This window comes from Pelobates fuscus, chromosome 1 (genome assembly GCF_036172605.1).
Source record: "Pelobates fuscus isolate aPelFus1 chromosome 1, aPelFus1.pri, whole genome shotgun sequence".
In the NCBI taxonomy this organism is placed as follows: domain Eukaryota; kingdom Metazoa; phylum Chordata; class Amphibia; order Anura; family Pelobatidae; genus Pelobates; species Pelobates fuscus.
The window spans coordinates 202,716,734-202,743,358 of NC_086317.1; the positions used below are offsets into that span (position 1 = coordinate 202,716,734).

General features: G+C 40.3%; 1 protein-coding gene across 2 annotated transcripts; it reads left to right on the forward strand.

The window, feature by feature from the left end:
• The first annotated feature begins 731 nt into the window (after nucleotides 1-731).
• YTHDF2 (YTH N6-methyladenosine RNA binding protein F2) lies at nucleotides 732-24,919 on the forward strand. Of its 2 annotated transcripts, none has more exons than XM_063453775.1 (6): nucleotides 732-816; nucleotides 9,347-9,371; nucleotides 11,833-11,912; nucleotides 13,824-15,152; nucleotides 21,574-21,601; nucleotides 24,094-24,919. In XM_063453775.1, exons 1-5 carry the CDS (start codon nucleotides 733-735, stop codon nucleotides 21,586-21,588), a joined length of 1,533 nt encoding a protein of 510 aa, XP_063309845.1. In that variant the 5' UTR covers nucleotide 732; the 3' UTR covers nucleotides 21,589-21,601; nucleotides 24,094-24,919. The 2 variants fall into 2 exon arrangements, with proteins under 2 accessions (XP_063309845.1, XP_063309854.1); XM_063453784.1 differs by lacking the exon at nucleotides 732-816 and adding an exon at nucleotides 1,116-1,212.
• Nucleotides 24,920-26,625: the final 1,706 nt, after the last annotated feature.

Here is a 26,625-nt window from a genome sequence, read left to right on the forward strand (position 1 = left end):
AAATGAGAGTCATATGGTAGAGAACATATTTTTAAATAGGTTTTTATCCAAATCTATACATTTGCTAGCAAAACAGCTTGCACAATGTAGAGGTGGAATTTTAGGCTCTTTTAAAAGAGCTAAAGTGCATTTTATCATGACAAGTTCCCTTTAATGCGCATAGAGGTGGGCCGGCGGCCTAAACGTTCAACAGATAACTATAGTGTTACGAATACTGTACATGTTTATATTCCTAACACTACAGTATTCCTTTAAAAGGAATTTGATTTGTCCAAACCAGATGTGTGCAAGTCTAGCAAGATCTGGAAATCAATCCAAACTAAATATTAATTTGATTAGGTATATATGCACTTCTCTCTAATAAGCTTTGAAGTAAATTACACATTTGATGAAGGTAAAAATATATATATATATGCCTTGTTATACGATAGATGCCACTGCTCAATCCTAAAGTGAGAAATCAAGATGAGTTTCAAGTTTAAGGTCGAAAATGACACAAAAAAATAATCAGTCAGCTATACTTTTATATCAGCTACTCTAGCCTCCAATTTGAAATTCACTATGAATTCTATATTTAGCAAATGATACTGTAAACATCTTGCAATGAGAACATTCTGTAAATAAAGTTCCTTTAAAAAAAAAAAAATAAAAAATAAAAAATAAAAAAAAACAGGGGCAGCGACCGGATGTTGACGAATTGCGGAAAGGGATAGAGCGTGTTCCAGAGAGCGCATGCTCATTGCCGATCGCGCTGCCCTCGCGCATAAAATGGCTTCCAGTCGCGCCATGATTGATGCTGGAATCCTGGATTATTTGGTATGATGTTTTATTTACACTCCAAAGATAGAAACCTTACACACTGCGGCGTATTGATCTATAGAGTGAAACATACAACGGACAAAGGCATGGCACCTCTTGTGTAAACAGTTCAATGTATCCTCTACCTAGAAATGAAAGCTGGTTGGTTGGTTTAGCGAATCACACGCTGTATGTCCGTGCGGCAAGCCGTTAATATGTAGTACGATATGGGCCCCGGGACAAAGCTCTCTGAAAGCCTCTAGTTGCCCCTATCAAATATGGCCGCTGCGTCAGTGCCTCTTCTGCGCATGCTTGCGGCTGGACACGCCCCCTTCCCGCTTTGAGGGCGCGCTCCTCCTGCACCGCTCTGGTCATTCTGTCGCCGACATGTCCGCCAGTAGTCTGCTGGAGCCGGTATTATGGAGTGTTTGCTATCTGTCCTCCGTGCTTCTTTCTATCTCTCTCCATCTGTGGGGTTCCGTACTCTCCGCTATCGCCCGCTTTGTCACCCATGTCACACCGCTTGTGGGACTTTCCACCCGATCCCCCCTCCCATGTGTTCTAGTCCCGCAGTGTGTTGCCCGATTTCACTTGTGATTATTTACCCATTCCCATATTCTATGGCCTACTCCTACTCTTATTTCCCTTTATTATTTATTTATTATTTCCTTTTCCTCAATGCTCCCAGTACTCCCTCCCGGCTCCTCCCTCCTCCTGCTCTCCAGCTACCGCACACTGCTAGCCACACCATCTGTGTTCATTATCATTGTCCTCCATGCAGCTCTCAACCACAACTGGTCTTTCTGTACATCACTCTCCTCCTATTTGGCATACCTGGCAATCACCCCATGTTCTGCACTCTCATTGTGCAGTGATGGCTAATGCCTTTTCACATTGGCTACTATAGAAGCTGCAGCGATGCTCACCCTGTTTTCAGTTAGGCTGAGCAGGACCTGTGGTTTGCAAGCCTTGGTTGCCAGTTAGCTTTCATGTTGCATTCTAGAGCAGAGTCTACAGCTCTTTTCATGTAGTGTCCCAAATATACTATTCCTTCTCATCTTTCCCTCGTATTTCTCTTTTTAGTTTGTCCTTTTTTTTTCATGATCAGTCATTTTCTCTTACTTGCATTTGGCATTTGTTTCTGATTTATTTACAACTCTTAATGCTTACTCAATTACACATTGCGACTTTCACTTACCCTCTGACATAACCAGATCACCTGCCTTTTCTTATTGTTCTTTTTCTTGAATTGCACTGAATACTTCAAAAGATTCCCAAGGAATCTCAACATGTGGTTTTCATGTAATTTAAATGGGCATTCTAGGTAGAAATCAAGCTTTTTATTTTTTAAAAATGTTTCCTTTGAGCTTCGCTGGAAAAAAAGGTGAGTTTTCAAATGTTTTTTTTTTGTTTGTTTTGTAGGACTCATTGATATTTAGGTACTTAAGTTGTCTGTCACATTCCACATCCAAATTGTAACTGACATTTCAGTTTGTTAGATGAAATAAAGTTCATAATTATCTCACATTTGCCTCTCTGCAGACCCTGTGTTAATTTATGCCCTGTTTTGTGAGCATAAAAAGGACTTGCATAGCCCATTGCACAGCTGGGTTTTCTTCTTGGGAGCGCAGCATGTCAAAAACTATTTATAATTAGCTTGTCGGTTTACAATCAATAGCAATCTCTCACTGAAGTGCCACTTATAATTCTAAATACTATGCTCACAGTGGATGGTTCAGCTTCTATTGTGTATGATGTAACCGTATGTCCCAGGGTTTGCTTAGGTCCCTAAGCCAACAGCTTAAACAATGGACCCTTAACACCACTGTTACTCTTTAGAGGGCAGCGGTTCTCTAGTTCCCCATGGCCCACCAACAATCCAGGATTTATGTATTTTATATATATATTATATTCCAATGGAGATATTGACCAACCCTGGCCTGCTGCTAGGTCGTAAGGACTGGTTTTGGAACCACTGCCATAGGGGCTATGCTGATTGACCATTATGAAGGAAGGAGTAACCTTATTCAGATGGTACTATTGCTTTTGAATCAGGCAGTGCATCTTGTGCTTTGCCTTTAAAAATAGGAATGGCATGACTCTCCGTTCTGGCAGTGGTGCACTGGCTATCTTTATTTTAGCATGATGCCAATGCGCAAAGCCTGATGGCGGCTCTGTCATGGAAACATTTTTGAGCATTTCATGAAGATACTTTCTTTATGAAGTGGTCATAAAGACTGTTGTAACTTTATTGATATTTCAACACACTGAAAAAAATGACAAAATAAGTGCTACTTTTATGGTAAAGCTTCAAGTTGACAAAAGCACTGTTGCCCCCATCTAGTATTGTCACTGCAAAAAGGCATTGTCTTGCCCATTACGAGACAATATCTATGAAAGCCTGTGATCTTGCGGGAGCCTCCCTAGGTATCATTATTGTACTCTTTCACAAGGTGATTAATCCTGGTGTTAAGGGTCCAGCACTAACATGGGCTCCTGATGGATAAAGCACCAGGAGTTTGAGCACTAAGTTGACAGTGTCCATTATGTATAGCATACCTGTGCCGCATGCCTGGATCTCATCACCCTGATTGGTCCTGTCAACATCAGGGGTCTGTAAAAGTATGCAATGACCCTGGAAGATGACATGGGTATATAAAATATATTCCTAAAATAATTTTATTGTTCTAGACAAGGGATTCCCAACACAGTCAAGTACCCCCTACAGGTCCAGGATTTAGGGATTACCCTGTTGTCTAAAGTGTGTTTTTCTCTTTTTTTTTTTTTTTTTAAATTCCAAAAACACCTTAAGGTACACACAACTGGGTACTTGGGGACTGGGTTGGCAACCACCGTTCTAAACCATGTGAAAAGTGGGACAGTCATCGTCAGGTTCACTGAGTGCAACAACTAATGATGTGATCTATTTAAAAACACTGACCGTAATTCACAGTAGTTGATATTGTGTATTTCCAATATCCACTTAACCATACTGCGGTATTTACTGACTCCTCTCTTATATTCATGATCATGATTCAGCATAACTGCAATGTTTTTAACTGCAAGTGCACATGGCACCCAGACTTTTTCCCTTCGTATAGTGGCAGTACTTAAAAGTGGGATGTTCCTTATGGTTCTGGACAAGAAGCTTCCCCCTTCTTAGAATTGAATTGCTGTGCTCCGCCTGCTGCCTTCATATAAGCTGTAACCCAGAGTCACATACCAGTTCTTCTTGTCCCGGCAACGGGACGGACAGGTTCCCCCACAGTGCAGGTGGAGATTTGGGAGGTGAGTGCCCGATAGCTTCCCGGGCGGGAACTGAGCGACAATAGTACTTCCGGGTTTGCGTTACGGAATGCGACCGGGTACTGGCTTTTGTGGCATTTCTGAAAGAGTTCCCGGGCGGTCCTCCTTCATTGCTCGTTACGCACGCCCGGGAGGCTTTGCGTTCCACCGAACACAGAATCGCGCTACTGAGCATGCGCAAAACTGTTTGGTGCCAAATTCAAAATTTGGACTTATGTTGCTGTGCAGGATCTTCCTGACCCCAAGGGTGGGTGTACAGTCCTGGTTTTCCGTGTCACCAGCCCTCCTACACGGATCTTAGGTGATTTGAGGTGAGATTTAACTATTAAACTCTCCTTCACCTTTCATTATGCATGCTCCTAGAATTATTTTATTCTGGTGTTTTTTCCCACAGATATGTCCAGTCCTAAATCTCCAGATAAGACAGATAAAGACAAGATGTCAAAATCTAAGCACTTATGTTGTCTGGAATGTGCGGTACCTCTACCTGACGGATGTCGCAAAAAGACATGCAATCAGTGCTCAACAGAATTACTATAAAAAGCCAAGCAGACTGATATGGCATCCTTCCTGGGCTGGTTTCAGGAAAATTTGTCCCAGACATTTGAATCTTTTAAAGATGCTGTGAAAAAAGAACGGGCTATTCAAGAGAAACTGCCTACAAAGCGTAGGAGGAATAGATCTCCTTCTGTGTCTGACGTCTCTTCAGGTGAATGCTCTTTTTCTTCACCTTCGGATACCTACCAAGGGTAAGGTTAAAGGTTTCCCAATGTCTCCTAAAATCTTGGATCTCCTTCATAGAGAATGGAAGAATCCTGAAAGACGTGCGTTTATTTCAAAGCATTTTAAACTGCTGTTCAAGCTACAGTCTGAAGAAAAATGGGAAGATCTTCCTAAAGTGGATGTTCAGATTGCCCAGCTATCAAAGAAAACCACTATACCCATTGGCGAAGTCTCAGGACTTAAAGACCCAATGGACAAACGAGCCGAAACTTCGTGTAGAAGAATATTCCAGGCCGCAGGTTATCAGTGCAGAGCTGAAATTGCAGGTTCAGCGGTTCTCAGAGCGTTTGGCTCCAAGCCCTGGAAGATTCCCTTATAGGAAAATCAGATACAGATCCTTCCCATCTCATGTTCCTACTGAAACTATCCATTGAATTCCTTTCGGATGCCTCTGATGAGTTTCTTCGTTTATCAGCAAGAATTATGGGTTTGTCGTCAGTAGCCAGAAGAGCGCTTTGGCTACGAACATGGACAGGTGATTCTGCGTCTAATGCAGCCTTATGTGAATTACCCTTTGAGAGGAACAAACTTTTTGGTACTCCTTTGGAAGACATTATTAGACAGATGTCGGAAACAAAGAAAGCCCTACCTCTGGAATCAAGAACCCATGGATATAAAAGATTTCAGTACAAGGGTCAGAGGTCCTTTTGTTACCTAGGGCGGTTTCAAAAACATGGTGGAAACAGCCAGTGGTCTAGACAGAAATCCAACAGGCACGACAAAAAGAGGAAGTTTTGACGCCAAAAGAGTGGGAGGACGCCTTCGGTTCTTCGCCCACGAATGGAAAAAGAGTACTTCAAATGGGAAGGTTACAGAATAAAATTTTCATCAAGGCCATGTCCATCCTTCCTACTGTTAAGCTATCCTTCAAGGGTAAAAACAGAGGCACTCCTAACAGAAGCTCTTCTTCTTTTAAGAAAAGAAGTGGTAGAGAAGCTACCCAAACGTTGGGAATTTCAGGGAGTTTACTCACGCCTTTTCCTGGTTCAAAAACCAGATGGATCCTTTCAGCCGATCCTAGACCTGAAACAAGTAAACACCTGCATACCGTACCAGAAGTTCCTTATGGAAAGTATTCTGTCTGTGACACACATTTTACAAAAGGGAGATTACATGGCAAAGTTAGATTTAAAAGATGCTTATCTCCACAAGATACAAGCTCTACAAGATCTCTGCTACCGCATAATGTCTTGGGCCCAAGCGAATCTTCTCGCAATATCCGCTACCCATTTCAGAGGGTCTCTAAACATTATTGCAGACGACCTCAGCAGAAGCCATTGGTCTCAGGCAGACTGGGCACTGTCAAACCAAGTTTTCTTGGAGCTGGTTTCACGCTTCGGCAGGCCAGAGACTTGTTGGCCACAAGGAGAAACAGAAAAGTACAAAGATTTGCTTCTCTCCATACAGGAGATTACCCAGATGTCCTAGACGGTCTATCGATCCCTTGGAACTTCGACATGGCTTATGTTTTCCCTCCTATCGCTCTTATACCACGGATTGTTCAGAAAATAAGATGGGAGAAGGCAAGAATTTTGGCAGTCCTGCCCTTCTGGCCGAACAGAAGTTGGTTTTCAGAAGTGGAAAACATGACCATCTCACGTTGGCATCTCCCAGTCTCTTCTCACATATTGGAGAATGTGACTCTTCCCGTGGAAACCCTGGAGATGTTTCACCTGACGGCATGGTTGCTGCAAGGATGATCCTTCAAGGTCATGGTCTTTCTGACCTTTTATGTGACGTGTTTCTGTCTTCTGTCCGCTTGTCCACTTCGAAAATCTATTTCAGAGTTTGGATGAAGAGGCCAAAGCCTCTATCCCGGAAATTCTTTCTTTTTTGCAAGATGGGTTTGAAGCAGGCCTGGGAGTATCTACGCTCAAAGGCCAGATTTCAGCTCTAACTCACTTCCTGGTTCGTGACATTGCCTCAAACCTGCTTATACGAAGATTTCTTAAGTCCATAAGGCTGAAGAGGCCTCCCAAGTTAGTACCTTTTCCTATTTGGGATCTGTCTCTGGTGCTTCAAGCCCTTTGTGAACAACCGTTTGAACCAATACTGGAGGTTCCGATCAAGCTGCTTACCTTCAAGACGGCTTTCCTGGTGGCGATCAACCTCTGCTAGAAGAGTAGGTGAGATCCGAGCTCTCTTCCTCTCCGGAATTCACAATTTTTCATCAAGACAAGGTGGTCCTGCACACAAGCCTTCTTTTTTGCCTAAGGTTATTTTTAGTGCTGCTATTAACCAACCTATTGTCCTGACGGCTTTTTGTCAATCTCCTACATCGGATCTGGAAAGAAAGTGGCATCTCCTAGATGTTAGAAGATCCCTGAAGATCTATCTTCAGAAGACTCGGGTTTAGATCCTCAGATCATCTATTTGTATACTTTCAAGGCACTAACAGGGGTTGTGCTGTCTCAGGACCCTCTTTGGCCAGATGGCTGACAAATACAATCAGGTTGGCTTATCAATCCAAAGGGATTCCCCTTAGTTTCCCGTTAAAGGCTCATTCCACTAGAGCTATGGTGACCTCCTGGGCTGAAAAAGCAGCCGCCTCACCTGAAGACATCTGCAAAGCTGCTACTTGGTCTTCCTTACATACCTTTATCAAGCATTATAGGCTGGACGTATTCTCATCATCTGAAGCTGCTTTTGGGCGTAAGGTGCTACAAGCTGTGGCCTGCTGAGTTCCCACCCTTTGTTTTGTGCAGGGATCTTGCTATATCCCACTTGTAAGTACTGCCACTATACGAAGGGAAAAACAGTAATTTTACTTACCGTAAATTCCATTTTTCTTAGTAGAGTGGCAGTACTGGCTTTCCCTCCTCTTTCATATAGATTAAATTCTGGCATTATTCGGTCTCCGTTTGGTTCTTTCGTATTACTGGTATGACTCTGGGTTACAGCTTATATGTAGGCAGCAGGCGGAGCACAGCAATTCAATTCTAAGAAGGGGGAGCTTCTTGTCCAGAACCATAAGGAACATCCCACTTGTAAGTACTGCCACTATACCAAGAAAAAAGGAATTTACGTTTTTTTTTGTTTTTTATGAATTGGCTTGGATGCCTATAGTGTTCCCTTAAGGGTAACTCCTTACACCATGACCAGTTTAGGGTTTTCATGTAGTCATGGTACCTGGAGTCCTCATTTGCAGTGTTTCACTGTGAATTGTTGCACATTCCGTGTTTAACCCCTTTGCTGCTGGAGGTATAACTTGACCTCTGGCAGCGTCATTGGAGTGTCACAATCCAGCCCTGGCTAATCTCAATTATGTGCATATTGACCCAGCCAACAGGAGGATTTGACTGATGGAAGAAATTGTCCTCTGCACTAAAACAGAGAAGCTGTTTTCTTACTTTATTTAAAACCAGTGCGCAGTCCACAATATTTCTATGCTGGGGTTTTGCTCAGCACAGCAAAGTAGCTCTGTTGCGATGTATTTTGAGATTTGGTTACTATTGCATTCTTGCTGGGCACAAGTTCTGATATCAAGCAGTCAAGAGCAAAACTATATAGTGTTGCTTAGTGGCATGTGGCTGTTATTTGTTACCCATTATATCCTAATTTATAGTTCAATACGAGATACATTCATCCTTGTAGTCTTCTGTTTGCCTCTATCTCCTTTTGTCTGCTTAATTTCCTTATTCAAGAGTAGGGTTAGGCAGCCTTTGACACTCAGGGTATTGTGGACTACACCTCCGTTGATACTTTGACAGCATTGCAGGAGATGTAATCTGCAACACCTGGAGTGTCAGAGGTTGCCTCTCCCTGTTCTAGAAGACTTTTAATTTTCACCACATTGATTCTTCTTCCAGATTTGTATGCTCTTTTGTGATAAAGTATAAATCTAATACAGTATAAACACTGCCTGCATCTACTTAATTTACTTATGGTAAGCTGATAAGCTCAGAAAATGAGTGATGCCTAAATGTTGAGGTTTCTAACGTAGAATGGGATATTCTACTTTAGTGATAACAAAAAGATTGAAGTACAGCAGGCACCAATTAGTAAGTGTCAAAAAAATTGATAACTGGCTACTTACTGTGGAGTGGTCTAGTAGCATAATCATGGTAGTCTGTAGTGATTATGGTGCCTTCTGTCCGTATATGGAGTAATTTGCTAAGTGCATTAAAAGAGTTCTGTTTACTTTTTAGATCCAGCAGCAGTTTCAAAATTCACATGGTTATTTACTAAAGTGAGAATTCAACGTGAACTTCAAGGTCAAAATCACTGAAATTTTACCACACTGGTCTCTAATTTGAAATTCACTTTGAATTGTCACTTTAGTAAATAACCTTAATACTTTTTATTTTGAATAGGTTAGTGTTAAGAAATATAGATAATTAAATGCTTTCATTAACATAGTTCTAAATTGAGGGGGAAAAGGTTATTTTAAGTACATTTATAAATTAATCTTGCTGTTAATTTTTTACTTGGATTTAATGATCTTTTCTTTATTCTTCAGCGACCAAAAGGGCAAGGAAACAAAGGTAAGTTTTTTTTTTTTTTGTTTTTTTTGTTTTTTTTTTTGTGTGGGGAGAGTAGAGTGAAGAAATTGTGAATACAGTATAATGAACTGATGTAGACTCTGATGAAATATAATGGTTTCAAGTAAGAAATTGAGTCACGGGGGGTTATGTATAAACATTTTGCACTATGTCTTTAGTAGTAAAAGTAGGGCATTCACCATGGAAATGAGCACATTCCATACCTGACTACTAGTTTTACATTGTTATACTACTTTCAGAACACATTTTTGCATAACCCCCATAATATGTGGAAGATGACTTTTGGATAGTGAGTTAAAATAAATTTGGAACAGTTAAGTGTTTGGGGAAAAAAGCTATATAGTAAATGAGTATTTAAAAACATGTATACAATCTTATTTTTTTTTACGTGAGCAACTACCACACTGTAGTGAGAAATTCCCCAAAACTCTCAAAAAATAATCACAACTTTTACAAAATCATATCGTGTGGAGCGCTTCTTTTTAATTAAAGTGCAAAATATTTCAGTGATTTCCTTTCTAACGTGCTCAAAAGATTACTTATCTTTTTTTTTTTTAAAAAGTTTTTAAATGATTAAAAAATATATTTAAGTTTATATACCTTAAATATAAATATATGAAAGTGTAAAAAAAAAAAAAAAAAAAATATATATATATATATATATATATATATATATATATATATATATATAAATTTTTTTTAATTATTTTAAAATTATCCTCTAGAATTGTTGTAGCTTAGGAGACAGAATATATCTATTACATTGCTTTAAGAAATTGTATGTATTACTAAGAATCTAAAACTGCTTTGTATGGTTAAGGACCATACCACCAAATTGTTGCTGCAGCAAACTGGATGGCTCAATATGTTTAATTAAAAAGTGTTATTTTTACCGGAGTCATAGTGTTTACAGCAAAAAGCCTAAAGGTAATTATTCTACTCACCAGAACACATTCAATAAGCTGTAGTTGTTCTGGTGACTATAGTGTCCCTTTAACCAAACAAAGCTGTTATTGAACAATTGCAAAGGCTCTTTGTGAGTACGTTTTATTTACAATTTCTTAAAGCAATATTATGCTATATATTTTGTGTCTCCTGAGCTACATCCAGAGGATAATTGAATGTCTTCTGGCATGCAATATATTGGTAATGTGTATATTTATATATACTACTTTTTGTTTTTTAAACAAACAATATTTGCAGTTCTGTAGGTATTAAGCCCTGATGAGAAATGTTGGGAGTTAATTTGAAAAAATATTGAGCAGATAACTCTGTCCAATGGTTTTATGACTTGCACTAGGGATGAATGAATATATAAGTAAAACTGGGATGTAGGGAAGCGGCACTTAACAATTAAAATCCTTATGTGGAGTCCAATGGAGCCAATATAAGGGAGAAAACAAAATGGGACAGGAATACTAATAAAGTGTAGTATGCCCATAACAGCAGAGGCAGAATATAAGGAATAAATATATTGCACTCACACTTTTCTGGAGCTCAAGATCAGCTCCAGATCACAGCGTATGGACGGTACAATCCCCGGACAGGAATAGTGTTCTGTGTTGATAAAACAATAAAAGAGAAATATACTCACAATGGATAAGCAAATGGGGATTGCTCAGTCCTTTACAGCATAGGTGGTTTGTCCCCCACCCGGGAATGGGAGATACAGCTTCTCCAAAATATGTCCAATGAAGGTCCAGGGGTGCAAATGCAGATTAATTTTATTAAACAAATAAAAAGTAACCTACTAACGCGTTTCACCTATACAAGAAGGCTTTTTTAAAGTGTAACAGAGTAGGGGGGGACCTTCACTCTTGTATAGCAAAGACATTTTAAAGGGACACTATAGTCACCTGAACAACTTTAGCTTAATGAAGCAGTTTTGGTGTATAGTACATGCCCCTGCAGCCTCACTGCTCAATCCTCTGCCATTTAGGAGTTAAATCCCTTTGTTTATGTACCCTAGTCACACCTCCCTGCATGTGACTTGCACATCCTTCCATAAACACTTCCTGTAAAGAGAGCCCTATTTAGGCTTTCTTTATTGCAAGTTCTGTTTAATTAAGATTTTCTTATCCCCTGCTATGTTAATAGCTTGCAAGACCCTGCAAGAGCCTCCTGTATGTGATTAAAGTTCAATTTAGAGATTGAGATACAATTATTTAAGGTAAATTGCATCTGTTTTTTTTTCATGCAGGCTCTGTCAATCATAGCCAGGGGAGGTGTGGCTAGGGCTGCATAAACATAAACAAAGTGATTTAACTCCTAAATGACAGTGAATTGAGCAGTGAAATTTTAGGGGAATGATCTATACACTAACACTGCTTTATTTAGCTAAAGTAATTTAGGTGACTATAGTGTTCCTTTAACAAACCAATGGTCAGATGATGTCACTGATCAGTGTTATTCTGTCATGGCTAACTTTCATATATCTCTTTAGTGACAAATGGATCTGCACATCAAAAGGATGGTTTGAATGATGATGAATTTGACCCCTATCTCCACACCCAAGAGAGACCGGTAAGTGTCCCATTCTTCACTTTTAGGTTTTAAAGGGCCTTTCCACTGCCCAAATTAAAGAAAAAAAAATTAAATCACTGTTTAGTAGCCATACACCAAATAAAAACTTGCTTCTTCAGTTTCTCAACTGGACTAAACAAACAAGTAAAATAACCTGATGTCTGAAAGTCAGGGGGTGTAAAATTGTTAATTATAGATGTGCCAATTTCTTTTAAAGTCTTCACTTTTTGTAAAATGAAAAAAGGGAAATCTTCACTCACAAGGTATTTCAGCGATCTCAAGTGCTTTAGGGGTCCAGAGTGTCCCTTTAAGACCCAGATTTTCTTACCCTTCTGGTTCTGTTTTGTGTTTTTTTTTGGTTTTTTTTTTTAGTTTAAACACAACACAATACAATTCAGGATTGCTTTTGAATAGGTGAAACTACTCTAACCTAATTGAAATAAATCTACCTTTTCCCCTTAGAACAAATGATATTGGGTTACTTCCACTATCATAACCCCTACAGCCCTTTATGATGGTAGGAGTAGCTGGGCTCTGTTTCCCGTTTAAAGTGGCTTTGTTACCTCCATATCAAAAATTAGTATTTCATAAAGATATCTTTATGAAATACTCAGATTGACTGTATTGGAATTTAACTGAAATTTCAATCCAGTCAAGATATGAGACAGAATAGATTACTTTGCATATTTTTTTCTGTGCTTGACAAAAGGCAGAGCTACCTCTGTCAAGCCTTTCCTTTCCCTCAGCTGTCCCAGCCAACCAATTGAAAGTAATTGATAGAAGATAGTGAATTGGTTGGGTGATCCAGAAAGAAAAGACTAGAATTCACGTATGAGGTAACACTTGAAAAATGTGTTACTAAAATAAATATATATTAAAAAAAAGAGAGAGATTCTTATCTATATAGAGTATCTATACTGGCTGCAAAACTCCAGGTGTTGGAACTATTGTTGTGCACCCTGTTTGGAACAGTAAGCCAATTGTTATCCTAACACTTTATAGCTCACCTCCACTTCGATACTTAAAAAAATATTAAAATAGAATTTTTTTTTTTTTGTGCCAAGGTTCTATTGGCTCTGCATATTTTTGCTCCTTCAGTGACTTCATAAAGAGGAGGTATGGCCTTCTTCATAGTTGGTCCAATCCAGTGTTCCTCATAGAGAAGCATTGGGTACTTGGTGCGTATGCGCGGCAAGCACTTCTTGCATCCATAGGAAAGCACTGAATTACTGCTTGCCTTTTGGAGGCTTCCAGGGCACATAACATAGTTATAATCTGTCAGTGCAGCGGATGCGGCTATCAGGAAGATTGCCACTAGAGGTGGATTTAACCCTGCAATGTAAAAGTTGCAGTTCCTAAAAGAAACTACAGTTTTACATTGCAGGGTTAAACGTTCAGGACCACTTCACCCAGGCAACTCCATTACAATGAAGTTGCCTATGTGACTCGTGTGATATTCTAAAGGTTCCTCCACAACATATTGAATATAAATTTTTTTCAATAATATGCTTTTCAGAAGTCGCCTCCCCATCACAATGTTTACGCTGTAGAAATTATTGCTGTTATGCCCCAAGATAGTATAGCACAACTTTTAACACATTTGGCTGATTATATCTACTAGTAGCTGCATTGGTGTTATAAAATTGCCGAGATGGTTTGAGCTGCTTACATCGTAATCCCTGCTCAAATATTTTGTCACAACTATGGACGTAATGAATTACATGTTGGGTAAATTGAAATATTAAACGTAATTGCTTAAACTGTTAAAACAATATACGGTTCCAAATTTCTAACATTTGGTCCAAATTATTAAATAAGCGTATGTTGAACATTTTTCCTTTTTTGTATTTAAAAGATGAGGAACTAATTGTTTTTATGTGAATCCTTCTCTCTCTTTCATGGCTACTGAAGAACAATGGTTACACTGCCTTATCGGATTCATATCTTCCAAGTTACTACAGCCCATCCATTGGTTTTTCATACTCCTTGAGTGAGGCAGCGTGGTCCACTGGGGGTGATCCTCAACCAACCATGCCATACTTGGCCTCCTATGGTCAGCTGGGCAATGGGGAGCCACATTTTCTGCCAGATACAATGTTTGGTCCTTTGGGTAGTGCTCCTTTCCTTGGACAACCAAGCTTTAATTTCTTCCCAAGCGGTATGGACTTTTCAGCCTGGGGCAGTGGAGGAAACTCTCCTGGGACATCTGCCACTAATTCAGGCTATGGGGGCAACTACACATATGCTCCAAGTACTTTGGGTGGAGCTGTGATGGAAGGGCAATCAAGCTTCGGTACTGGAAAGGCTGTAGGAAGTATAGAACAGAGTATGGAGGCTCTGAAGCTGGGAGGAGAAAATAGTCTGAAGGCACCAGTTGGCAGTATGCCCCCTGCTACAATTGCTCCTCCTAAGCAGGCCTCTTGGGCGGACATTGCCAGCAAGCCTGCCAAACAAAACCTTGCAAAGGTCCTCCCTCCTCCATCAGTAAAGCAAAATATGGAAATAGGAACTTGGGACAACAAAGTGCCGTCATCTAACATTTGTCAGCCACCATCTCCCCCAGTCCTTGGGCACTCTGCTCCAGTTGCACACTCTGGTCCTCATATCCCAACACGCTGGTCCGCACCACGTAATAGAGGCTCTGAGCAAGCCCAGCCTTCATCTACATCAACCGAGCCACATCCCTTTCTGGAGAAGTTGCGCTCTATCAACAACTACAATCCAAAAGACTTTGACTGTAGCCCTAAACTTGGAAGAGTATTCATTGTCAAGAGTTATTCAGAAGATGACATCCACCGATCCATCAAGTACAATATTTGGTGTTCCACAGAACATGGCAACAAACGTCTGGATGCTGCTTACCGCTCACTTAATGGTAAAGGCCCTGTCTACCTTCTTTTCAGTGTTAATGGAAGTGGCCATTTTTGTGGAGTAGCAGAGATGCGCTCAGCTGTGGACTACAATACCTGTGCAGGAGTGTGGTCACAGGACAAGTGGAAAGGACGTTTTGATGTACGCTGGGTTTTTGTCAAGGACGTACCTAATGGTCAGCTACGTCACATTCGACTGGAAAATAATGAGAACAAACCAGTCACTAACTCACGGGACACTCAGGAGGTTCCTCTAGACAAGGCACGCCAAGTGCTTCGTATCATCGCAACCTATAAACACACCACCTCCATTTTTGATGACTTCTCACACTATGAAAAAAGACAGGAGGAGGAGGACAATGTCAAAAAGGTATGCGTACATTGCTGTTAAATGGTTGACAATATATCGTATAAGCAGAGTTTTTCAGCACATTTTTTGTGCTGAAAAAACCCAACTCGGCTTATACTCGCGTCATAGTCTGTATTATGGCAATTTACATTGCCATAATACAGACTGGGGGGAGAGGGGTGCTGGCAGAGCTGTACTTGCCTTTCCTGTCAGCTCTCTCCTCCTCCGCGCCGTCCGTTCAGCACCTCGGTCAGCTCCCAGTGTAAGACTTACACTGGGAGCTGACAGAGGGAGCTGCACAGACCGCGCGGAGGAGGAGAGAGCTGACAGGAGCTGCAGGAAAGGTAAGTACAGCTCTGCCAGCACCCCTCTCCCCCCCACTGAACTGCCAATGATACTGGACCACCAGGGAAGGAGCCCCCCTCCCTGCTATGTATCAAGCAGGGAGGGGGGACGAATTTTTTTTTTTTTTTTTAAATTAATAATTAAATAAATAATAATTTAAAAAAAAAATAATAATTAATAATATATTAAATGCCCACCCCCACCAACACATACACAAACACACACTGCATCACACACACTCACACTTCATTTATATACACACACTGCACTCACACACACTGCACTCATACACACACTGCACTCATACACACACTGCACTCATACACACACTGCACTCATACACACACTGTACTCATACACACACTGCACTCATACACACACTGCACTCATACACACACTGCACTCATACACACACTGCACTCATACACACACTGTACTCATACACACACTGTACTCATACACACTGCACTCATACACACACTGTACTCATACACACACTGCATTCACACACACACTGCATTCACACACACACTGCATTCACACACACACTGCATTCACACACACACTGCATTCACACACACACTGCATTCACACACACACTGCATTCACACACACACTGCATTCACACACACTGCATTCACACACACACTGCACTCACACACACACTGCACTCACACACACACTGCACTCACACACACACTGCACTCACACACACACTGCACTCACACACACTGCACTCACACACACACACTGCACTCACACACACACACTGCACTCACACACACACACACTGCACTCACACACACACACACTGCACTCACACACACACTGCACTCACACACACACACTGCACTCACACACACACACACACACTGCACTCACACACACACACACACACTGCACTCACACACACACACACACTGCACTCACACACACACACACACTGCACTCACACACACACACACACTGCACTCACACACACACACTGCACTCACACACACACACTGCACTCACACACACACACACTGCACTCACACACACACTGCACTCACACACACACACTGCACTCACGCACACACACTGCACTCATGCACACACACTGCACTCATGCACACACTGCACTCATACACACACTGCACTCATACACACACTGCACTCATACACACACTGCACTCATACACACACTGCACTCATACACACACTGCACTCATACTCATACACACACTGCACTCATACTCATACACACACTGCACTCATACTCATACACACACTGCACTCATACACACACTGCACTCATACACACACTGCACTCATACACACACTGCACTCATACACACACTGCACTCATACACACACTGCACTCATACACACACTGCACTCATACACACACTGCACTCATACACACACTGCACTCATACACACACTGCACTCATACACACACTGCACTCATACACACACTGCACTCATACACACACTGCACTCATACACACACTGCACTCATACACACACTGCACTCATACACACACTGCACTCATACACACACTGCACTCATACACACACACTGCACTCATACACACACACTGCACTCATGCACACACACTGCACTCATGCACACACACTGCACTCGCACGCACACTGCACTCGCACGCACACTGCACACTGCACTCGCGCACTGCACTCGCGCACACACACTGCACTCGCGCACACACACTGCACTCGCGCACACACACTGCACTCGCGCACACACACTGCACTCGCGCACACACACTGCAAATAAATATTCAATTAATATATACGCACACGCACTGCAAATAAATATTCAATTAATATATACGCACACGCACTGCACTCATACACGCACTGCACTCATACACGCACACACTGCATTCATTATATACACACTGTAAATAAATATTCAATTAATATAATTTTTTTTAGGATCTAATTTTATTTAGAAATTTACCAGTAGCTGCTGCATTTCCCACCCTAGTCTTATACTCGAGTCAATAAGTTTTCCCAGTTTTTTGGGGTAAAATTAGGGGCCTCGGCTTATATTCGGGTCGGCTTATACTCGAGTATATACGGTGTGTGTGTGTGTGTGTGTGTGTATGTATATGTATATGTCCATAAGACAAAGTAGTCCCTACTTTATTTTATGGCATCTTTGGGTTGTTTATGAAATACTGAAAAATTACAGATCCACTTTGAGATTAATGCAGCTGCATTATGCATGTATGCTGACTTTCCATTAGTGTGTATGAGAATGACCTGTCCAACTGCTTGCTCAGTAATTCTCTCATAGGTATGAGTGGGAAGACAGAGATTAGTAGTTCTTGGAAGCATTCTGGTTGAACAGAGGTGGATCAAATCAATGCAAATACAAAGTATATTTATAATGCATCTGTACATTCAATTGGTTTTAAAGTTGCCTTGGAGTATTTCTTAAGGCAGGGGTTCCCAATTCATTTTTCCCATGGAACCATTTGACGTAGTGTACCAACATTGTGGAACTCCAAAAATATGTTTGCGGCATAGTGAAATCCTTTTAATTAGCGGAGTGTAATGTTTAGTTAGTTTTTTGATATATACACTAATTTATACAGCTAGTAAACAGGTTGTAGTACTTCAGAGCAGGTGTACTTTTGTGTATTTGTAATGTTTGCATTTGCGTGCAGGGGTATTTTTGGATGTAGTGTCTGCTTTTAAATGCAGATTTACATTTTGTATAGTATTGAGTGAAGGGTGGTTTTTTTTTTGAGTGTATATAAATTTGGAGTTTGAATTCAGGGTAGGGTTTGGATGTAATGTTTGTGTTGATCTTTGCTTACTGGGATGTATGCACATACAATCCGCATACATACTTCAGATATACATGCACTTGCACATTAAGATACTCACTGGCACATACACACATGCTCTGATACACAAACACACTATTGTTGGTAGTGGAGGTAGGAACCTGGTCTATTGGACCCCCAGCTAAGAATCCAAACCATTTAAGACTTCAGGGGGTTGGTTCATTTGCACCACAACTACTACCGCAATTGATTTTAATACAAGCCAGACTTCATTCAATTTTACCTCAAATTGTTTTACAAAGGTATCAGTGGTATGTAACATTTTATGTAGGTCTACCTGCCCAAATATTCAACGTGCAGCACATGTGAATGTATTTTAACTATGTACTAAGAAGTTAAGTGGCTACTCCAAGCATCCCTGGTGTAATTCCATAAGGGTTGCAAAACAATCTACATCAGTAAACTGCTTACCTGGGTTCCGCTGTGCTACATCGGTCAACTGCAGAAGCCAGGCTTAGCCAATGAATGAACCTCTCTGCCCAGAAATCTTGTTGTTCCTGTGTGGTTAATGAAAGCTGTAGTTTCTCTTCTGGCAGCAACAGAAATCATACTGAAACACTTAAATGAGCACTATAGGGTCAGGAACACAAACATGTGTCCCCTCATGCCTTCCTAAAAATAGTAAAATCTTGTATTCAAGTCTGCAGCTGCATGCTTTGTCCCTGTTTCCTTTAGACCTGCCCACTACCTGCTGACATCAGCAGAAGTGGTAGCCTGATCCAATCACAATACTTCCCCATCGGCTTGTCTGAGACTGACAAAGAGGCAGGTCAGGGGCAGAACCAGCACAATTCAAACACAGCCCTGGCCAATCAGGTTCTACTCTTAGAGATGAATTGAATCAATGAATCTCTATGAGGAAAGTTCAGTGTCTGCATGCAGAGGGAGGAGGCACTGAATGTTTGGATGCATTTTAGGCAGCCATCTGAGGAGTGGCTAGTGAAGTTATCACGACTGTAATGCATTTTCTCTGAAAAGACAGTTTACAGCAAAAAGCCTGAAGGTAATTAACAAATTCAATGACCTGGTGACTAGTGTCCCTTTAACATGCCAGATCCATTCACCATGAGCAGTTCAGTCTTTTTTATTTTTTAATTTTTTTTAAATATACTTACCGTCCTACTTTTTGCCTAGTTTTTATTGTAAACACTTCCTTTTCGGAGAAATGTGTTTACATTACTGCTTAAAAACACCTCTAGAGGCAGTCACTCAGACTGCCATTAGAGGTGCTTTCTGGTTCAGTGCTGAACAATCATTCAGTGTCTCCACACTCTGCATGGGACACTGGATGTTCCTCATAGAGATACATTGATTCAATACGTTTCTAAAGATTTATTTTTTTCCAAAGTAGGGAATCTAGTTAGGAAAAGTAAAGGGACACTATAGTCACCAGAACTACAGCTTATTGAATTTGTTCTGGTGAGTAGAATCATTACCTTCAGGCTTTTTGCTGTAAACACTGTATTTTCAGAGAAAATGCAGTGTTTACATTAGTCTAGTGATAACTTCACTGGCCACTCCTCAGCTGTTAAAGATCCTTTCTTGGTCATGGCTGCCTAAAATGCATCCAAACATTCAGTATCTCCTCCCTCTGCATGCAGACACTGAGCTTTCCTCATAGAGATTCATTGATTCAGTTCATCTCTATGAGGAGATGCTGATTGGCCAGGTCTGTGTATGAATCATGCTGGCTCTGCCCCTGATCTGCCTTTTTGTCAGTCTCAGCCAATCCTATGGGGAAGCATTGTGATTAGATCAGGCTACCACTTCTGATGTCACCAGACTGCTTGTTTTTCAAGGCAAACGGCATGCAGATCTACAGCTTCAGGCTTGAATACAGTAATATTTTGCTATATTTATGGAGGCAGGGGGCTAGATGGTGGTTTTAACACTATAGGGTCAGGAATACATGTTTGTGTTCCTTACCCTATAGTGATCCTTTAAGTTAGACTATATTCTGGTTCGGTTTGCTCTAACTTCAGTTGCATAAATACGCTTCAAATAAAATTTGGGCAAACCAATGAGTGAGCTGTGAAAATGGAAGCGTTTGGGATAAATGGGTGTTTTCCAAATGACTAACCTTTTTAAAAAAGAAGCAAAATAAAAGCCTGTAGGATCGGTATGACCCCCCCAGTTTGGTACATGCCACAAGTGGGTGCTTAATTTAAAGAACACATGGGGATGGAGGGAATGACAGATCACTGTGCCCAACATTGGGGCTATCAATGAAAAAATAAGGCTAGGGCAGGGCTCGACATGTGTGTTTTTTGGTTTTTTTTTGGCCATGCCTCCAATCTTGATGATCTCAATCCAAGCATTGGGAGGCTATTATTGCGCATGTGGCAAAACTCCAAGCTGCGCCAATCAGCATCTCCTCATAGAGATGAATTGAATAAGTGGAAGGGAGATGTCATTCTAATTGTTAATAGAGATGTCATTCTAATTGCCTGCTCAGTATGGGAATGAGTTTGACGGGTCTAGGGTTATGTTAGCAGGGGAGTTCCCTTATGCTCCAACTCAGATTGGGATTGCCGGGATATGATCCATCCTGCCAGTATTGCATACTTTATATGTAGAATGGGGTCCACCACCCATAGGAGAATCACAATTGTGCGAGTAGGCATCCTGAGCTTTCTGAAAGTCTGTGTGGAAGATGCTTAAAGTGGCTATGTCATCTCAAACTTGCCTTTGTCCTATTTCTTCTCTTCCTCTTTCAGAATTTTTATATTCTTCATTTCAGATCTATTTCTTTTTAAAACATAAGACCGATTAGGATTTACATTGTCTTTATGTATTTTTCCTGCACTTGATAAAAAGGGTGGAGCTGTGGCAAACTTCACTTCCTTTGTTAGCGTGACACCCTAACCTTTGTCAAGCTTAGGTCAAATTAATTCCTACTATGTCTTATGTTTTAAAGAGACCTAGATCAGAAATGAAATAGTTAAAAAAAAAAAAAAAACTGATTCTGGAAGAGAAGAAATAGGAGAAGGGTAAGTTTGAGGGGACAGCGCCACTTTAATTGCACTTCTTATGTGACCCTCCAATTTGCAGGGCCACATCCCTACTTGCACCACTTCAGTGGTGCCTCCTTGTTTACGGAACAGTACTTTTTTTTTTTTTTTTTTTTAGTTGTCTCCATTTGTGCTATTTTGTTTTGTTATTCTGTTTTTTTTAATTTAACCATAAGTAGACTTTTACATGCTTAAATCTCATTGTAATTTTTTTCTCTCTCTCTTTAGGTGATAAAGAACTAAAAACTGAAATAAGGTGAGAAAGTAAAGTCAAGACAATGATTGAATGTATAACTTATTTGTGTTAATATATTTGTAATTTCAGTCCAGTGGGTAGCTCTCTTCTTTATATGTGCACAGAAACAGAATAACAGGCATTCCAACAGTGAGCTGGGCAGACTGTGGGGGTCTCTAAATAGTATTTTTTTTATTTTTGTGAGTCTGTACAGGAACTGGTCCATGCTAATTGCCAGTAAATTCCCTGCGGACATCCTTCCCTGAAGGATCTGTCATATGGAATAGATCTGGCAAGTGTCTAGGACACCTGAGTGGATTAGCAATAGCAGTGTGTTAAAAAGTAAAAGGAGTACCAGAAGAGAGAAGTGAAACTTAAACCTACCAACTCCTAGCAACACAGGTGGCAAGATTAAAGGGAAACTATGTAGTCACCTTAACTACAGCTTAAAGGGACACAATAGGCATCATAACAATTATAGCTTATTTTATTTGTTCTAGTACGTATAATCATTCCCTTCAGGTTTTTGCGGTACACGTTATATTTTCAGAGAAAATGCAGTGTTTAAATTAGAATAGGAATAACTCCACTGGCCACTCCTCATTTGGCTGCTAGAGGTGCTTGAAATTCAATGTCTCCATCCTCTGCATGGAGACACTACACTTTTCTCATAGAGATGCATTGATTCAGTGCACCTGTATGAGGAGATGCTGATAGGTCAGGGCTGTTTTTAGACTATAGACACCAGGACATCTACATCCAGGACAAGCCAATCCCTGCAGTTGTCTTTTCAGTCAAAAGGCAGTGTCTACATTAATCCTAGTAACACCTGGTGGCAGTCACTCAGATGATCACTTGAGGTGCTTCCGGTGTCAGTGCTTCAGTGTTTGAAGAAGAGAAGGCAGTTGCAGCCAGCAAACCCAAGATATCATGCAATGAAGAGGTTTTAATAATTTTGAGAATGGAGAAATCATTAGAAGTTGCATTTGTTAGTTGAATGTTGGGAAACCAATTGAAATAGCTCAACACATCAATGCTTCAAGTGCTCTACTTTGATTGTTCATTGCAAACCGCTAAAAGTCAGTACATTTTGACAATAAATGTTTTTTCAATGGGGGTTAAATCATTTTGAATACAACTGTAGACCAAAGGCTCATCTTGGAGCCACAACGTTTGTATTTCTGTGTTCCACATTAAAAACTGCCTTTTAGAAAAATCAGGTGTGTCTGGGCTTTTGTATCTACCTTTTATTGGACATTTTGGGGAACTTGCCATCCCCGTTCGTAGCACACTAGTAAAAGTATTCCCCACTTAAAAAAAAAAAAAGTGAACGTGCCCTGGAATTAAGGTATATCATACTACCATAAATCGATCAGGACGGTCTACTCTTTGCATTAATGGATTCTCCAGTCAAATAAATTATTCTGTGAGAGCCAAGTAGACATCTTCCTTCTCTTATTTTCAAGACCGCATTTTAGAAGAAACGCCATAACTTTTCATCTGCTGATTCATAATAAATTGTTTATAGGGGTTATGCTACGTAGGGTGTTTTGGTAATGGCATGCTGAAATCACCATAGTTTTTGCAGAAAACTTCCATACATATGTAACTCAGCCACTGAAGGCTATGATCAGTGAGCTGGGTTGTTGATAGACAAGCAGCCAGCACTACATAGACAGAACACCAAGGCAGACTTGTAAATATACTACATATCTACTTGTTCCATTCACGCTTCCATTACCCTTGTTTTGTGTGTTTGGGTACTTGGCTATGTAAGTCTTGTTTAATAGACTTGTGTAAGGATGGATTCGTAATTATAACTAACATTTCAGTTGGTACTGATTGTAACCTGAAATGCCCAAAATCAGCCAATACTACTTTCATTGATGTAACAGAAATCGGTTGCCCCCTGTCCTCCACCCTGGTTTAAGTGCTTCAGTTAAAAACTAATTGGTTTTTTTTTTTTTTTTTTTTATATGTACTTGTACACACAAGCACACAAGCTTTTTTTTTTTTTTGGGGGGGGGGGGGGGGGTTGGGGGTTAAGTATACGGAGAGATGGTGGTTCTCCTGCTCTACATCACAACTAGATCACATATACTTGGGTTGCTCTGGTTACTTCCTAGTCGGCTTTTCTTGTGCTGGATAAGAATAGGAGTAACCTTCACATGCCAAAATATTATCATGGAGGTGATTGTCCTGCTTGAGCAAGTGTCCCTAAGCAGAACCAGAGAAGGTATTACAGTAGTGCGATAGGTCATGTCTGCACCCAGAATTGAGTATTTTAGTTTTTGTCAAAGGTTTTTAATTATTTTGTGTTTTGTACATGTTAATGACATACTGTGTTTACAGGGGGGGGGGGGGGGGGGGAGAGAAAATTGGTTCCTTTTGATATGTTTTATGGGGTATGCTGACCCATACTGGTTTATGAGTACAACCCTCTTTTTGTCTTCTAATATATACTGTTTACAACATCCCTACTTTATATAAATGTTTCATCCTTCTCTCCTCAGGAACATCTTTAATACTGTATCCACCACATACAACACCATCGCACTTTGTGGGGTTCAGGATGGCTTTCACCACCCAATCGCCTAATGCCACAGAACTAGCAAATAGAGGCCAATGTCCTCCAACCTAAACTTCAGGGATTCGAACCAGGATTGCTGGGATGCATTAAAACTGGGACGACGATCCAGTATAAATGATCAAGTTTAAGCATAAATTGCTTTGTTTTTGGGTTTTTTCCTCCAACCCAGCAGCTGGAGTTTCTTTTTTTTTTTTTAAATCCCATTTTGCCTTTTTATTTACATATTTTGCAGAAAAAGACTTAATTTTTCATGGCTACTTGCGTATGTATGTATACATACATCTGTTTGTTTCATTGCTTTTTTTCCATTCTACAGCTGGAGGTTGACTAGGTAAAGTCTTTAAGTCTTAATTTGTTTTGAATTCTGTTCTTTAGCGTGGGTAAAGTTATTCTAAAATTATATATGTACATCTATGCTAGGCTGCATACCTCCTTTGTTAAAGGCTGTGTTCATACTTTGCCATAATGTATTTGAATATGTGTTACAATCCAAATATCGGGAATACCACCTGCATTAAAGAAAAAATATTAAGAATCTGCCTGTTAGCCCATGAGAACTTGAGTTATACAACTCTGCTCAACGGTCTCTTGGAGAGTGGTTAAAGGGTCTGGGCTTCTCTTTGGGCCAAATTGGCTATAACAACACAAAATGTGGGGTCTTTTGTATAGAGTCCACTTCCTATATAGTTTGCATTGTTTCTTCTTAAAGCCACAGCTTGTTTGGAATAAACCTCATGTTGAAATCAAAATTTGCATTTTTATTATGTGCATACCCGTGTATTGAAATAACTTCATGTTCAGTTTGCTAGACATCAACTTAGTGGTACACTTTCCCTGTAAGAACCACTTATCTCAACAATCTTGGGTATGAATTGGAACAAGCGTTTCGACCTACCATCTATGCTAAATCCCACTTGTGCCTAAATGGAAGCAAAAAAAAAAAACCTTCCCACAAGTGTGGAGGCTGTTACAGCTTCATTTTATTAGCAATAAAAGAATGTGAACATATGTCTGCATACTACTATGTAGTGTGGGGTAAGTCAAATGTTTTTAAACAGTTTGGCCAAAACTGGTTTCCAGGGTGCACATAGACTTGCATTTTTATTTATTTTTTGCTATTTTGTCAGTGCAGAATTTACTCTTTTATTTTATCACTGTTTAGGCCATATTTGGTTGGCAGTAATAAGCTAAGCGTGTCCACTGACCCTTTCATTTTAAATGTTTGAAGAACCTTCTTGATAAAGTCCATTATAACACCCAATTTCCTGTAAATGTACTTTGATAAGGCACTTTTAAAATGGCAGTACGGAGTTAACAAATGTAGGTTATAATAATGATAATGCAGATTTTTATGATCCGATTTAAAAAAAAAAAAAAAAACCCACAATTTTTCCATATGTTTGTTAAATTCCACAAACCGAGTGTTACAATATAAACAGACTAACATTTTGTAGAACTACAACTTCCATGATGCTTGGTCATTCAAAATGCATGCAGAGCAACATGGAAGTTATAATTTTCAAACATCTGTGGATCTACCTTTTGGGCACCCCTGTGGGAGACCATCACTGTTCATAATATTCTTTCTGATTTTGTTTCTTCCTCTAGAAAAGTTTGCATTAAAAAACATGTCCACATGTTCCTGAATGTGGCTGGCTCACTTTGCAAGCTATGAGAAGAGGTGCTCAAATTGTGTTGAGGTGCCACTGCCTGGGATGCATAAGTAGGAATTTGCCGATTACCAAGGTTCAGGGATTTCCTCCTTTTCAACAAAGTGAGCCCAGACTTATTTTTTAATGTCGCTGTTAATGTCCTCCTCGGGTTGCTACTCTTTATTTTTTTGCTCACTGCTGCCTCCAGACTTGAGGAGTCAAGCAAAGAGGCAAACTTTTTGACTTTTTATCATCTGTTTGGTTGAGGTAGTTATTTGATGCTGCCATTGCACCATCTCTCTTTTCACTTCAAGCGCTTTTATTTAAAAATAAAATAATATATATATATATATATATATATATAGGCACATTTATAATCGGTTCAGGTGACAAATGTTAGCCTTTGAATCCATGGTAGAGGAGCATATTCCTATGTTTGGTACTTGATCAAAAAATAAATAATCTTCCTTTAATCTGCTCTGCTGCCGTGACTTGGGAAGAGATGACTCAAAGACATCACCTTCAGTGGACCTCAACAGCCACGTGCAACTGCAGAAATTATGATATATTGATCTCTGCCCCTAAACACAGTGGCACACTTGAAAAGCTTAAAGCGGCACTGTCATGCCGAACTTACCTTTCCTCAATCTCTTCCTCTTCTCCCCCTCTCTCGGGATCTGTTATTCTTTTCTTCCTGTCTTCTTTAGTTTTCTTTAAAATCATAAGACAAAGTAGGGACTCTGTCTTATGGAGGATTCCTCCGCTTGACCAGCTCTGACCAGCGGAGGAGCAAAGTGTGCTTC